Here is a 14,064-nt window from a genome sequence, read left to right as displayed (position 1 = left end):
AAATTACAGTTAAACCGAAAATCATGGAGTCGTTCATTTAACTCTGTTGCCGATAAATTTTTGAATCGAAGTCACGTGATAGTCAACCGGGCTGCTAAACCTTCCACATCCGGTCTCGATTCTTCAATTTGAAAATGGCGGCCGAATCAAATGGCGAAAACAAATTTCAATTCCCGATATAACTGCTTTCGGTCTCGAGCTAATCCGTNTATACGTATTTTGGAAATGTTGAGTCGGATTAGTCTAGAATCGATTAATTTTATGGAAGAAAACCTTTCAATCAGTCGTAGTCCGTAAACTTCACACGTGTCGAGCTGTGATTGGAAGGACTCGTAAGAAATCGGATTCCTAAAGAATGGAACGTATCTATGATCTTATAGGGGGGTCAACTGTATATTTTATAATTTTTCTGACATTTATTGAAATTTGATATTTATTTATTTATGAAGATAAGGAGGTTCCTGGTAATTTCTAGTTATGTTAGCAATAGTAACAAACATTCAGCATAATTGATGATAAAATATAAATGGTCTTTGTCAACCTCATGCTAATTTAATTTTAATTTTAAACTATCCAAGAAATTGCTAAGGTATTCATTCATTTTAGTAAATGTGTAGAGTTTTTATTTATTTACCTTTTCAAATTTTAACTTGACTGGTTTAGGATTGATAGCAGTAACAGCTTCTGCTATTTCTTTACCAATTTTGAAAGCCTGCTCCTTACTTCTGCCTTCTAAGAGAACAAAAACGCTAAAAAGAAAAAAATTATTATTAAAATCTTATCATCTACATTTTGAAAAAACTAATTTTAATACAATTTTTTAAGTACCTGTCCGTATCTCCGTATACGACTTTTGCATTCCATTTTGTCGTTGTTTCAATAAGTTTAATTGCTTGTTCTAAAGTTTCCCTGGCTTTTCCTACAATACTGTCAGCAATCTAGTAATTACAAAGTCAATTTATTAAATAATTTAACACTTCAAATATTTTCTATACCCAATATAAAATATTATTAGAATAAAAATTTAAGATTTCTCACCTCGACACAAGGCATGCGCCCTGAAAAATTAGCACTGGTGTAACCATAGGTAACATTTGCAATAAGTTTTAAACCTAGTTGTCTGGCATCCAATAGTTTATATAAAGGCTGAAAATTATTTCAATTATTTACAAATTAAATTATTATTTTTTTACATCAATTCTTTTTTTTTTTGTTTACAGATTTGTATAATTTAATCCCAACTCATTGAAGTAGTTAACATAATAGTATTTAATAATTACCTTTTGATTCAGTAACGCTTCGAACTCTTCCAACTTAATTAAGTTCAAACCCCGATGGAACACAATTAAAACTAGAAATTCCACTCAAAAACTAGAACAACAATTAAAGGTTAAAATTAATCACAATTAACAATACACAGTTAAGAGAAGATATTTAAAAGAAAAAGGTGAAGGTTGTACCACTTTTTTGCAGCACTAAACCCCATTAAATCAATTAAATCATTACGTTTAAAATTTACCCATTTTAAACGTAATTATTCTATGTAATAACATCCGTTTTAAGTGGAAATCATCGTAGAAGGAACGAGTTGTGTGTGTGTGTGTAACCTTGTTATTTATGTTTTAATAAACATGGAGATAAATCGTGATGAGTCATCCCCCCTGAAATTATTTTGATTAAAGTCTACTTCCTGACTGGTCATTCAATCTTCACTCGGCAATTGCGAAACGTACAGACATCGAACACGTGGACACGAATCGTAAACACCGCATTTACAACTCACTTATGTACCTTTGAACCCCCCACGGTGTCGCAATTAATTTAAGCTATTCAATGAGTTTAAAGCCTGTCCTTGATCACATAATGTCGATTAAGCAAAATAATTGAGTTCTTAATTGAATTTCGATAACGTCTGCTAAACGTTATCAAAGCATTCATTCAACCCTTTAAAAAAATCGATTTCTGTCAGTCACGTAGCACTACAAACATCCTAATTGTTACGTCACTAATTAAGATTGTATTTAATTACAATTAAAGTGTAATCTTAAATCTAATGTCGAAGTCGGTACTGCAGTTAATTTCACAGTTTTAACCTGAACTCAATTAGCGACAATTATAATTAACGTTTTAATTTTAGATGTAATTAAGAACAATCTTAAATCTAATTGACTGCAAATGTTGAGCGTAATCAATACTGAAGTTAATTTGCCAGTTTTGATCGGAACTCAATTAACACCAATTACAATTAAACGATGTTTCGATTTTAATTGCATTGTAACTAACTACAATCGAAACTCAATTAAACTTTGTTGTAAATACTAAACAAATGTGTGTTTATTTTTAAATTAATTTTTGTTAATTCATTTCTAACCCAGTATAACAAGTCATCTTAATTTAATTACATGAATCTAATAATAATTAATTTTAAAATTCATCATTTTTTTTTCAAAAAAAGTTCAGTAAAATCTTAATTGTAATTAAGACATTTTATTTTTTTAATCTATTTAATGGAATATTTATTTGTTAATAAAAATTGATATTAATAATTTTAAAAATAATTATATTGTATATATTCTAAAGGCTTAATTGTACATATTAAATACATTTTAATTAAACAGAATTAACTAATTATTGCTACTACACATTTTACAATTAAAATATTACACTAAATATTACAATTTTAATGTAATTAATTAATTAAATTCTTTGTTAATTGTAATTATTATTATTATAATTAATTGAAATAAAACGAATATTTTATATATTTTTTAAATAATTTATTTCATAAAATTACATTCGAGTGCATGAAGAATATAATATTTTATACATTTTTTTTCTTACAAAGAAAAAAAAATTATATTGCTAATTTTGGGAATTTTCCTGATAGTTTCCTTTTATGATTTTCCTTTTCATAGTCTCATACATTAATTATAATTAAATCGATAATTAAAAATAATAATATAAATATATTTTTTTTTATAGATAAGAGGTGGCCCAGAAGACAGTTAACCATAGAAGAAACAAAAAAAAAAATCGCAATTAAGTAAACTAAATTAACTAAGAGAAGTACAATTACCATTGATTTGATTGCCATTTTTTAAACCATCACTAATTTTTACAGGAGAAACCTCGTAGACACAGCTAACTGACTTTTGAGCCACCCTGAATTTTTTTAAAAAAGTGTATAAATATAGATACTTATATGTATTTTTTTTCGTTGTTTAAATATTACAATTTAAGAAATTGTTAAATGTTTAGAATATTCATATGTATCCACTATCTTTTTGCTTTTGTTTTCCTTACAGAAAGGAGGTAAATTAAGTTATTAAATGCAAATAGAAGTAGAGATAGTTGTAGAAATATTCAATTTGATTGCATAGAAGGAAAGGCAAACAAAACGGTTCCTTATGAAAGTACAGACCAAAAGGTGAAGCAAGAGCTGAAAAATAAAAACTGCACGGGCCATTCGAATAGAGGACCGCAGTGTTTTTCCGCACGTTTTGTGGGATCAAGTAAAACTTATCTCACGTGACTGTGATAACTACCAGCGAGAAACTGAAAATGACAAAATCCTCAATACTCTAGGCAAACACTTGTTGCTCCTTTTGAAAATGAGATGAGCAAAATGACCATGGTTCCAAGTAACCGGAGTTGTGGTCTGAGCTCAATTCGACTCGACTTATCAGTCTCTTGCCACAGCGGAGAGGGCGAATGTCGAGAGATAGGGTCTAACTAGAGCCAAAAGGTGGAGCTCTCTGCTTGCCAACTCTGCGACAAACACAAAAAGTGGTCCTCTCTGTGCCTGCAAAACAGCACATTTTTGAGTTACAGTTTTAATTACTTTATTATTAGTCTATTTTATTTGTTTGGAATCTTTGTGTCACCTGACGATAATTTACAGAGCCAAAAAGGATGGTTTTAATTAAGTATTTGTTGGAATACTAAAGGATTTTGATTATACTATTGTGAAGCAGTTTAATTAATGTTTTGAATTTACTGGTTAGTTTTCTTTTATTATGAAATTTATTGAAGCCCTTTTAACATATAAAATACTACAGATTTTAGTTCAGAAAAACAATTTTAAATCATAAATCAGAATAATTTTAGAGTCTACAACAGATTGTGTAACAATGAAGAGACAAAAACACAATTCTACTTTGTTTGAACAAAGAAAAAATACCAAAATTAGAAGGATAAAATATAAATTTTGTCAAATACTGGTATGTAGAATAGCTCAAAAGTCAATTAACTGTAAAATAATCTTAAAAGTATATCTTAGTTAACTGACTTTTGGCTTACCCTGTATAACTGTCTAGTAGTTTTATGTATATCTAATTGCTTTGTTATCCCAAATTATTAATTATTAGCAAAAAAGTAATGTAGGAATTTTAACAGAAATAATAGTTTAAGATGAGCTTAATATGTAAGGAATCAATGCTTAGGGATCACTAAACAAAGCGTACCAATTTTTATAAATTGTAGAGATGAAAACAAGTCTCCTTACGTGTCAAAACAGAAGATAGAAAAACTGGACCATCTCATATCTTACTCTTAAACATAACCAATAAAAAGTTAACATGATTGTTATTTATTCATAAATAATAATCATGACCAGAAATATTAACATTCCAATAACTAGCTTATGAAACTATGCCGGATGTACATTAAACAAGAAGGAAATTATTATGAAATGGCATAAATTTAGATCCTCGAAAACATAGAAAACCAAATGATGACTCTCTTGTATAATTATCAAAATATTAACCAGTAGTATAGAAGAATTAACCGTAAAAAGTCCTTCCATTAAATTACAGAATATTTAGCAGCAACTTTCAGTTTTATATATTTTTAACATACAAATGTTCAATATTCATTTTATAACTGTTTATGTAACAATATAACAAATTTGTTTCATAATATATTACAACAAATATGAAATATTTATTTTTAACAATAACACATTACACTTAACAATTTCTTATAATTAATAAGTGCCTAAAATTTTTTAAATTAATAACTACGTGGACTTTTTTATTGTAATAAAATATACAACTTTTATATGGGCAAAAAACAACTGTACATAGATTTTTTTTAAAATTTTAATTTAATTTAGAAAATGTGAATCTTTAAACTAAAATTTCTGAGAGGGAAATCTTCTGTATAATATCAAAAACATATTGTAAAAGTTGGTCTGATTGTCTTTAGAGGTATATTTAATTAAACCATGCAAGATTTGCATTAACTTTCTTGCACAGTTTAATGATGTTTAAAGAAAAATCGTAATTTGTTTATAGATATTAAATAATATTTTAAAAAGAATGTAGTTATAAAACATAAATACCAGAAAAAAAAAAATTTTTTTTGGATTAAGTACACAATTCTTCACACGACCACAGTTTGTTAGAAGTTTAAAAGGATTTGAAAGAGACAAGTATGTGTGAGAAATGGAAAACAAACAATGTAATATAATATAAAATACATTTAATATTTAATTTTGCACGAAACGGAATTTCGTAATTATTGTATACATTAATAAATGCAGTGAACCAAAATGCATAAATGACTCTATTGGTCCCAATGATAAGTTGCATGTATTATGGACGTCGATTGATGAAGTTCTAAATGCTAAAAACTGAATTGAAAATGATAAAAATGAACGAATAATGACTAGTTCACGAGAAACAGAATTGTGTTGATGTGGAGATAATTCTTAGAATATATTATCGATAATTTAATAAATATATCTTATAATTGCCTTTTCAAACAACTTTTAAAAATACTTTTGTTTTCCTCTGAAAAATTGAAAGTATAGCAAATAGCAAAACCAACAATGTATATATATGCATTGATTGGTTTGAAAATAAATTTTTAAATTTTTTTTTAAATTTTACTCTTAGAAAATATATATTAAATCTATATATATTACTCTGCATAAATTTTTATAATTTTATAAAAATGTACAAATATGCAGATTATAAATTTCATATTTTTTGTGGCTTAGCCATAAATATTTTAAAGAGTAACTTACAATTAAAAATGCACTTTACAAGCATTTGTGGAAATATTCTTTTGTTTCTTTGTACGATAAAAATTCTAAAACTTGTTAAAAATGCTAGAAATTTAACTAATTCCAATATTTTTGACAACTACGTCAATCTAAGGCACGGTTTTAGGAACATTCTAACATAAGAAAAATATATATGTATATATTTACTTTTGAAAAACTGAGTTCAAACTTTCGTTTTGCCGAATTAAATTAAGAAAATTTACTAAATTTAGAAATCTAGAGAGCTCTGTAATTGTCGTAAATAAGTAACTTGAGACAAGTCTCTGTTGGACAAACACAACTTGAACAAAATGGGACAATCCAGAGATATGCAGTGATTTGTCTCATTTCTTGTCCTTGTGCAGGTTTGGCAAATCTAAAATTTGAGATATTGATGTTAGGCAAGAACAAAAATATAATAATTTTGTTTGGTAAAACTGATACACCTTACCTGAGAAAGATGATGGAATTTCCTTTCCCATTTCCTAATCATTTCATTCAGAATAAAAACGACATATTGGGAATCCTTCTTACAGTCACTACAAATTCCTTGATCTGTTAATTCGTTACAAATGGCGCAATTCAGAGGAGTGAAATACTGTGACAACGTTCCTTTACACTGGCCTTGTGGATTAATGCGATTTATGGAATTCTGCAAATGTGGAATGTCGTCGTACCTATAAAACAAACAAAGTTATTTAAATATACAAATTATATTCCTTTGCCAAATAAGAAAGTGAAGTCAAATTTTTTTTTACCATTTTGTGACGTCAACTCCAATTAGGGAAAAAGCCCGATGGAGTGGAGGCAATATAACTCGTCCAATATAATATTTTGAGTTGATTTTAAGTCCCGGATCCTGCAAGAGTTCTTGAGGTTGTCGTATGAGTTGAATCAATGGCAATCCGGGAGAACCATAAACTACAACGTAAGGTACCCGTTCTCCAACTCTAGGTTCGGCTCTGGGATCGATGCGCGTTATCCTCCTGCAGACAGAATTATATAAAGTCAGCAAAAATAAGCGAGATTGTCTCCATTGACAATATGTTGCATATTAATAAACACACTTACTTTGCTATTTCTAAAGCGGGAACGCAAGCATTTCTGGAATATCCAGAACGACCCCTGTACTCTTTTGCAAAAATGTAGTCTTGAAGGCTGGCCTTCTCGTTTATTAATTTCTGAAGTTGTTTTTGAACATATTTCTTTACTAGTGATACATCTTTGGTATTAAATAAGATTTTCAGAGATTTTTCTAAAATCTGAAATATGCAATTTAAAAACTAAACATTTTATTTTTATTTTTAAATAATAAAATGTTTAAAATTTCTACCTTTCCAACAGCTGGACAAGAATCCCTTCTAATGGTTTCGATGCCTTTTGCATCAAAAATGGGTTCTGCCTGATCTGGAGTTTCATACATATAACCCACATACCTTTTCTTTGTTTGTAATAAACATGGAAGATAAACCTAAAAAATATTTAAAATTATAAGAATAAAGTTTTAACATATTTAAAATTTACTTGTTACCAAAATTTTGTTGAGATCGATTGTTCTGTTTGTCATGACAAAGAAATAGCTGGGGGTTACTGGGGGATAATTATGTTGTGGAACAAATGAGAGTGAGCTACATTCATAGTCCTAAGAAATCAACACAATGCACCTCTTGTATAACTGGTATTTTACAACCAACCACTTGATTGGTTTTGTGTAAATGTTTGCACTTAAATCACATAAATTTGCAATGCTGCAAATATTACTAATGCAAATAAGATGAGTAAAATAATAAAGTAAGAATTCTGTGCAGAAATGTTGCATCAAATTCTGGAAGACAAGACATTTGTGAACAATATCTGCACTGGAGAATGAACATTTCATCACACAAGTCTGTGGTAAAATGAATACCAACAACTGCACGATTTTGGCTCCAAAAAATCCACAAGCAACTGTTAGAACATGTTTGCAACTGTCCAAAAGTTTATCTTACCTATGGCAATAAAACATATTAAGTGTGCAGCCCCTTCATTTTTCCATGAGGAAACCATTAACAGTATCATGTATCTAGATAGCTTAGAAAATGTTCTCATTCCACAATTAAATGATGACGACATGGAAGGACACATGCACTTTTAGAAGACTGCACCAACAACTTAGTGTATGGTAATACAGATGCCCAGGATATCCTCAAACGTTCATTGAAGACTGTTTATTCCACTCTTGCCTATAAATCTTGCCAAGTTTATCAAAGTGGCAACAGATACTGCTTTGAGCTTGGCAAGAAATCAAATTTAGATGAGATGTCTGCAATATCATCAATGACACTCACATCAAACCAAACTGACTGAAGTAAAACTGTGTGTTTTGATATAAATGCTTCAACTGATTACATAAGCATTCTGTTTAAAATTTGGTATGCTTTCATGGCAGTAAAGTCAAAGCTTTATTTCCAGTCCAATAGCTATGGGGGACAAGCATACATAATCATTATTTAGACCATCCCGTATCTGAAGACTGATTTAATAAATCATTGCCATACTTACATCACGTAAATATTAAAAGTACCATGTACAGTCAAATGTCGATATAATATCCTCTTATCTAATGCCACCTCCATTAACTGTTAATGGATCTTTGTCAAAAATTAAATAGGGAATCTATTGGTATCTGTGAATTACTAAATGTATGATTTTACACTGGAAACTATTACTAAATCTCAAGGCTTTTAAACTATTAAATTTGTGTGTAAAACTCATCATTACACAAACTCTAGCTGTCTTAGGTCCTTCAATTTAGCACCAGGGGAGCATCTGTCAGTGCTGTGTTTTAGTTACTAATTTATTTCTTCTTTATAGGTTAGGTTAATTCTCTGAACTTTTTGAATAATTATTCGAGAGAATTGTGTAATTTTTGCGTTGAGAACGAAAGTGTGGATGCTTGGCATATTTTGGCTAAATGTGGGCGTCTTAAGGTGTTACGTGATGAAATTTTTGGTTGCGAAGTTCTTACCAGGTCTTTATTTCTTAAAACTTTATCGGAACCATGTTATCAATTTAAAGTGTTTTGTTTTCTAAGAAGATCTGTTGTTTTTTTCTCTTAGGGGGCGTAATTCCTCAATTATAAAATTGGCTTTGCTGCTGGTGTTGTTTGGGAGCATCTGTCAGTGCTGTGTTTTCGTTACTAATTTATTTCTTCTTTATAGGTAAGCAATTTGCTTTCTCATTTGGTTGTTTGTTTTACTTTTATCTTGTTTATTGGTTTTGTATTATTTTTGACAGATGCTCCCAAACTTTAAACTTTAACTAATTATTATATTTGATTTTTAAATCTTAATATTTAAATTGTTATTTATTTAAATTAATATTGTAATATATAATTTTTGATTATAATCTTATGCCTATTGTATTTAAGTGTCTTGTTCTTTTTGGGAGATGATTTTGCTCCCTGCATCAAGGAGTGTATCCAGTATGCGTAATAAATGAAATAAAATAAATAAATTTAGCACCACACTCAATTTAGTGTCAATTTTAGAGGCAAGCAAATGGCAATGCTAAAACAATGTTTGACTGTTGCATTAATACATTACAAATTTTATATTTGCCCATGTAATTAATTATTATTCATTTTCATATTTTATCTTATTTATTTTGATTCTTTTCTTTCATAAATATCTTTCTTACAAGCACATGAATCATCTGAAACCCAGACATATATATATATATATATACATAAATATATTATGTCTATAGTCTTATAGATGTAACTGCTAACATTGTAGTGGCATGTAAAATAAAATTAATAAAGTGTAATTAAAAAATAAAATATACAGTAGACCCCCCTATAAAACGGGTTCCTATAATTATGATTCCAATAAAACTACGAAAAAATTGCGACGGTATCCGTAAAAAACGGTAAAAAAAACTCCTATAATTACGTAAAACGTCATCGGGCAGCCGAACTACTTTCCGCGCCGTCAAGCAAGTAACGCAAATATTTCTACCGCTTTACAAGAAATATGTAAATAATGATGCCAGGAAGTGAACAGCAGCATTGGTTGTTTTCTGGAAAAACTGACTGACACCATTTCGCTTTCACAAAATTCCATTGAACACTAAAATGTATCACACGTTAACAAACGTTACTCATTTAATCCGAATGAAATTAAATAAACCAATGCGTAATTCAGCTTTATTAATTACCTACAGATAAAACAGTGAAAATAATTGCGTTAAATTGAAATCGGTAAAATAAAATATTAAATCGAAACTGCCATAAATATGCAATAAACTCGAANTTTTGGAAATGTTGAGTCGGATTAGTCTAGAATCGATTAATTTTATGGAAGAAAACCTTTCAATCAGTCGTAGTCCGTAAACTTCACACGTGTCGAGCTGTGATTGGAAGGACTCGTAAGAAATCGGATTCCTAAAGAATGGAACGTATCTATGATCTTATAGGGGGGTCAACTGTATATTTTATAATTTTTCTGACATTTATTGAAATTTGATATTTATTTATTTATGAAGATAAGGAGGTTCCTGGTAATTTCTAGTTATGTTAGCAATAGTAACAAACATTCAGCATAATTGATGATAAAATATAAATGGTCTTTGTCAACCTCATGCTAATTTAATTTTAATTTTAAACTATCCAAGAAATTGCTAAGGTATTCATTCATTTTAGTAAATGTGTAGAGTTTTTATTTATTTACCTTTTCAAATTTTAACTTGACTGGTTTAGGATTGATAGCAGTAACAGCTTCTGCTATTTCTTTACCAATTTTGAAAGCCTGCTCCTTACTTCTGCCTTCTAAGAGAACAAAAACACTAAAAAGAAAAAAATTATTATTAAAATCTTATCATCTACATTTTGAAAAAACTAATTTTAATACAATTTTTTAAGTACCTGTCCGTATCTCCGTATACGACTTTTGCATTCCATTTTGTCGTTGTTTCAATAAGTTTAATTGCTTGTTCTAAAGTTTCCCTGGCTTTTCCTACAATACTGTCAGCAATCTAGTAATTACAAAGTCAATTTATTAAATAATTTAACACTTCAAATATTTTCTATACCCAATATAAAATATTATTAGAATAAAAATTTAAGATTTCTCACCTCGACACAAGGCATGCGCCCTGAAAAATTAGCACTGGTGTAACCATAGGTAACATTTGCAATAAGTTTTAAACCTAGTTGTCTGGCATCCAATAGTTTATATAAAGGCTGAAAATTATTTCAATTATTTACAAATTAAATTATTATTTTTTTACATCAAGTTATTAATTATAGAAATAACACTTGTTAAAATCACTTTATTTTATTAAATTTGTAAATTAAATATCATACTCAGCTCTTTAAAACACTTAATCAGATGTTTGATGATTCATTAATTATTGAATTTAATATAATTTCTTTTATAATTCTAGAATGTAATTTATAATTTAAAATAAAAACAATTTAATTAGAAACAAATAAATTTAACATGCCTTAATTTCTTTATATTCTTTCATTGCATTCTTAATCATAATTCTAGTATTCAGAATATCTTCCAACATTCTTGGAAAAAAATAGTAGTATAATTTTAATATAATATAAAAGATTTATATTAAATTTAAAAATAGATTTCATTATGTAAATAAGTTTTCATTAACATCTACATATTATATATATATATATTTATGTTATAGTCAGTAGCATGTTATCCTATGGGCAAAAAGAGCAATTACCTAGGGCCTTCAAACCCATCTTTAATAAACACACTATTGTATTTGTTGTAGGAAGAATATCAAGATTTAAATTTTGTGCCATATCAGAGGGCCTTAGATTGCCAGTTTGGCACATAACTCCAGAGGTTGCGTTAAAAAATTCTGGGGAATTCCCTGCAAAAACTTTCCCCAAAGAAAATAGTTTTAAGTCAACGCTATATGCGAGGTTCCTTAATTCAAATTTGCCTGTGTTCCACAAACATATTATATTATATATATTACACATACATATATGTTAAGTCATTAACATCAAAAATATTAAAACTAAACTCCTCAATTTATTATCTTAAGCAAAACATTTAATATTTCTGAGAACAAATTCTTACCCTCTGATCTGAAACACTTGGAAAGAAATCATTCATATGCAATTGATGTTAACAAAAATTCTATGACTCCTTTGCTATTTGAACTTCATCTTTAATTCAATATATAATATAATATAGAGGTCCATAAAAGAGAAATACTTAAAATGCAGAGGCGACGTAAGGCGTGGGCAACTGCCTATGGCCTCTCTGTCTGAGGGGCCTTGTGCATTACATAAAAGCCATAAACACAACGAAAAAATTTTACTCGTCATAAAACGATAAATATATTGACATACCAAATTTGTTTTTATTTGTCTAGCAACATTTGCTGAAGTTGGGTTGCTATCGCAGGGAATCCTTACCAGCCAGAGCTGGGGATTTCCCATTGTGTTTGTTTACGTTACTTTCATGACTCTCAACAGCTAGAAAGCCAATCAAAGTATTGCAGTAAAGTATCCCGTAAATAGTGGAGTTAAAACTTGAATATTAAATATTAATCCCAGGGCATTTTTTACACTTTGCAGTTGTCATAGCTGGAATCTGCTGTTGGTAGATGCAGCTAATTCTTCTGTGGCAGCAAAAACATTTTTTGGTTTTATTCAGAAAATTTATTTGCTATTTTCAAGTTCCAGCAAACACTGGGAATTAATCAAAGGCAAATTAAAGCTTACTATAAAGCTTTTATCAGACACAAGGCGAGAAAGCAGAATCGAGGCAGTGAAGGTCGTATTATTGCAATTTGATGTTGAATGCATTAAAAGCTTAAAAAATCAAACGGAACAATCAGACACACTCAGTGATTGTGATTCGGTTTTAAACAAAATGCTCAGTTTAGAATTTTTCATATCATTACATGTATGGTATGAGATATTATCACGTGTTAATATCGTAAGCAAATTATGGCAATCTTTACAAGTCCATTTAAGCAATGCTCTTGAACATTTGCGTACATTTTGTGACTGGATCAAAGAATATCAACAAACTGGATTCGAAAAATGCTTGTCTGACACTCGTCAATTTATTGAGAATAGCAGTTATGAACTACCAAAAGACTTTAAAAACAAAAGGGTAGCCAAAAAGAAAAGGATGTTTGATGATGAAGGCAGCAATCAACCTATACAGTCTCCCAAAAGCAGGTATAAAACAGATTTTTTTAACACCACGATTGATTCTATAATAAGCAATATGGATTTGGGATTTATGTCTTTAAATCAACATTTTGAAAATTTTGGTTTTCTCTATGGTTTCCTAAATTTAGGTTTTCATAGAGAAAACCTAAGCAAGTTAAAAAATATTCCAAAAGAGCAAATATTAAAAAACTGTCAAGGTTTACACTCAGTCCTGCAAATGAGTGAGAGCAGTCACTTACAACTTTACGAATTATATGAAGAATTACAAACAATGATCCCAAATTTACCCAACTTCATTAAAGATGTGAAATAGCTGCTCCAATACATAACAGAAAATAACTTGAAAGAAATTTACCCAAATATTTACATTGCCGTTCGAATTTTGTTAACAATACCGGTAAGTACTGCCTACGCTGAAAGGAGCTTTTCAAAATTAAAAGTAATAACAAATTATTTAAGAAATACAATGGGTCAGGAAAGACTTTCAGCTTTCGCAGTTTTATCTATTGAAGCATATATAGCATATAAGCTGAATTACGATACAATTATTAAGGAGTTCAGTAAGGCTAAAAGCAGGAAATTTGTTTCTTTAATTTTTTTTAATGTTAGTTAAAGAATATAGTTTGCATTTTTAGGAATAAAAATTTGACAGTTTCAACTGCTTTTTTATTTTATAAAATCAGTCTTCTTGTGCCACCAGAGGGCCTCGCAAAATGTACCTTGCCCACATCAAATTTAGGTCTTGCCCCACCACTGTTAAAATGCTAAGGCATTAAGAATGCCAATAATATTTGCATTTTAAATTGAACTTTGTTAAATG

The 14,064-nt window shown here is 29.2% G+C and overlaps 2 protein-coding genes across 2 annotated transcripts in view; both read right to left on the bottom strand.

Moving 5' to 3' along the window:
• Positions 1 to 393: 393 nt before the first annotated feature.
• LOC111615633 (DNA polymerase zeta catalytic subunit-like) lies at positions 394 to 1,165 on the bottom strand. The gene is made up of 3 exons (XM_023357050.1): positions 1,039 to 1,165; positions 829 to 938; positions 394 to 749 (listed from the first exon to the last, which is right to left on the bottom strand). The coding sequence occupies exons 1-3, from the start codon at positions 1,051 to 1,053 to the stop codon at positions 623 to 625; spliced, it is 252 nt and encodes an 83-aa protein (XP_023212818.1). The 5' UTR covers positions 1,054 to 1,165; the 3' UTR covers positions 394 to 622.
• A 4,833-nt stretch (positions 1,166 to 5,998) lies between these two features.
• The window catches only part of LOC111615631, a 31,023-nt gene continuing 22,957 nt past the window's right edge, over positions 5,999 to 14,064 (bottom strand). The window contains exons 14-22 of the mRNA XM_023357049.1: positions 11,531 to 11,600; positions 11,160 to 11,267; positions 10,950 to 11,059; positions 10,756 to 10,870; positions 7,380 to 7,517; positions 7,118 to 7,308; positions 6,805 to 7,032; positions 6,498 to 6,723; positions 5,999 to 6,422 (exon numbers count right to left, since the gene is read on the bottom strand). Of these exons, the coding sequence (XP_023212817.1) occupies positions 6,276 to 6,422; positions 6,498 to 6,723; positions 6,805 to 7,032; positions 7,118 to 7,308; positions 7,380 to 7,517; positions 10,756 to 10,870; positions 10,950 to 11,059; positions 11,160 to 11,267; positions 11,531 to 11,600 (1,333 nt within the window). The 3' untranslated portion in view covers positions 5,999 to 6,275. The remainder of the gene's footprint in view (positions 6,423 to 6,497; positions 6,724 to 6,804; positions 7,033 to 7,117; positions 7,309 to 7,379; positions 7,518 to 10,755; positions 10,871 to 10,949; positions 11,060 to 11,159; positions 11,268 to 11,530; positions 11,601 to 14,064) is intronic.

Source organism: Centruroides sculpturatus, unplaced genomic scaffold (assembly GCF_000671375.1).
Source record: "Centruroides sculpturatus isolate CEXI.00-Female unplaced genomic scaffold, Cexi_2.0 scaffold2344, whole genome shotgun sequence".
In the NCBI taxonomy this organism is placed as follows: domain Eukaryota; kingdom Metazoa; phylum Arthropoda; class Arachnida; order Scorpiones; family Buthidae; genus Centruroides; species Centruroides sculpturatus.
This window is presented reverse-complemented; position numbering and strand designations above follow the sequence as displayed.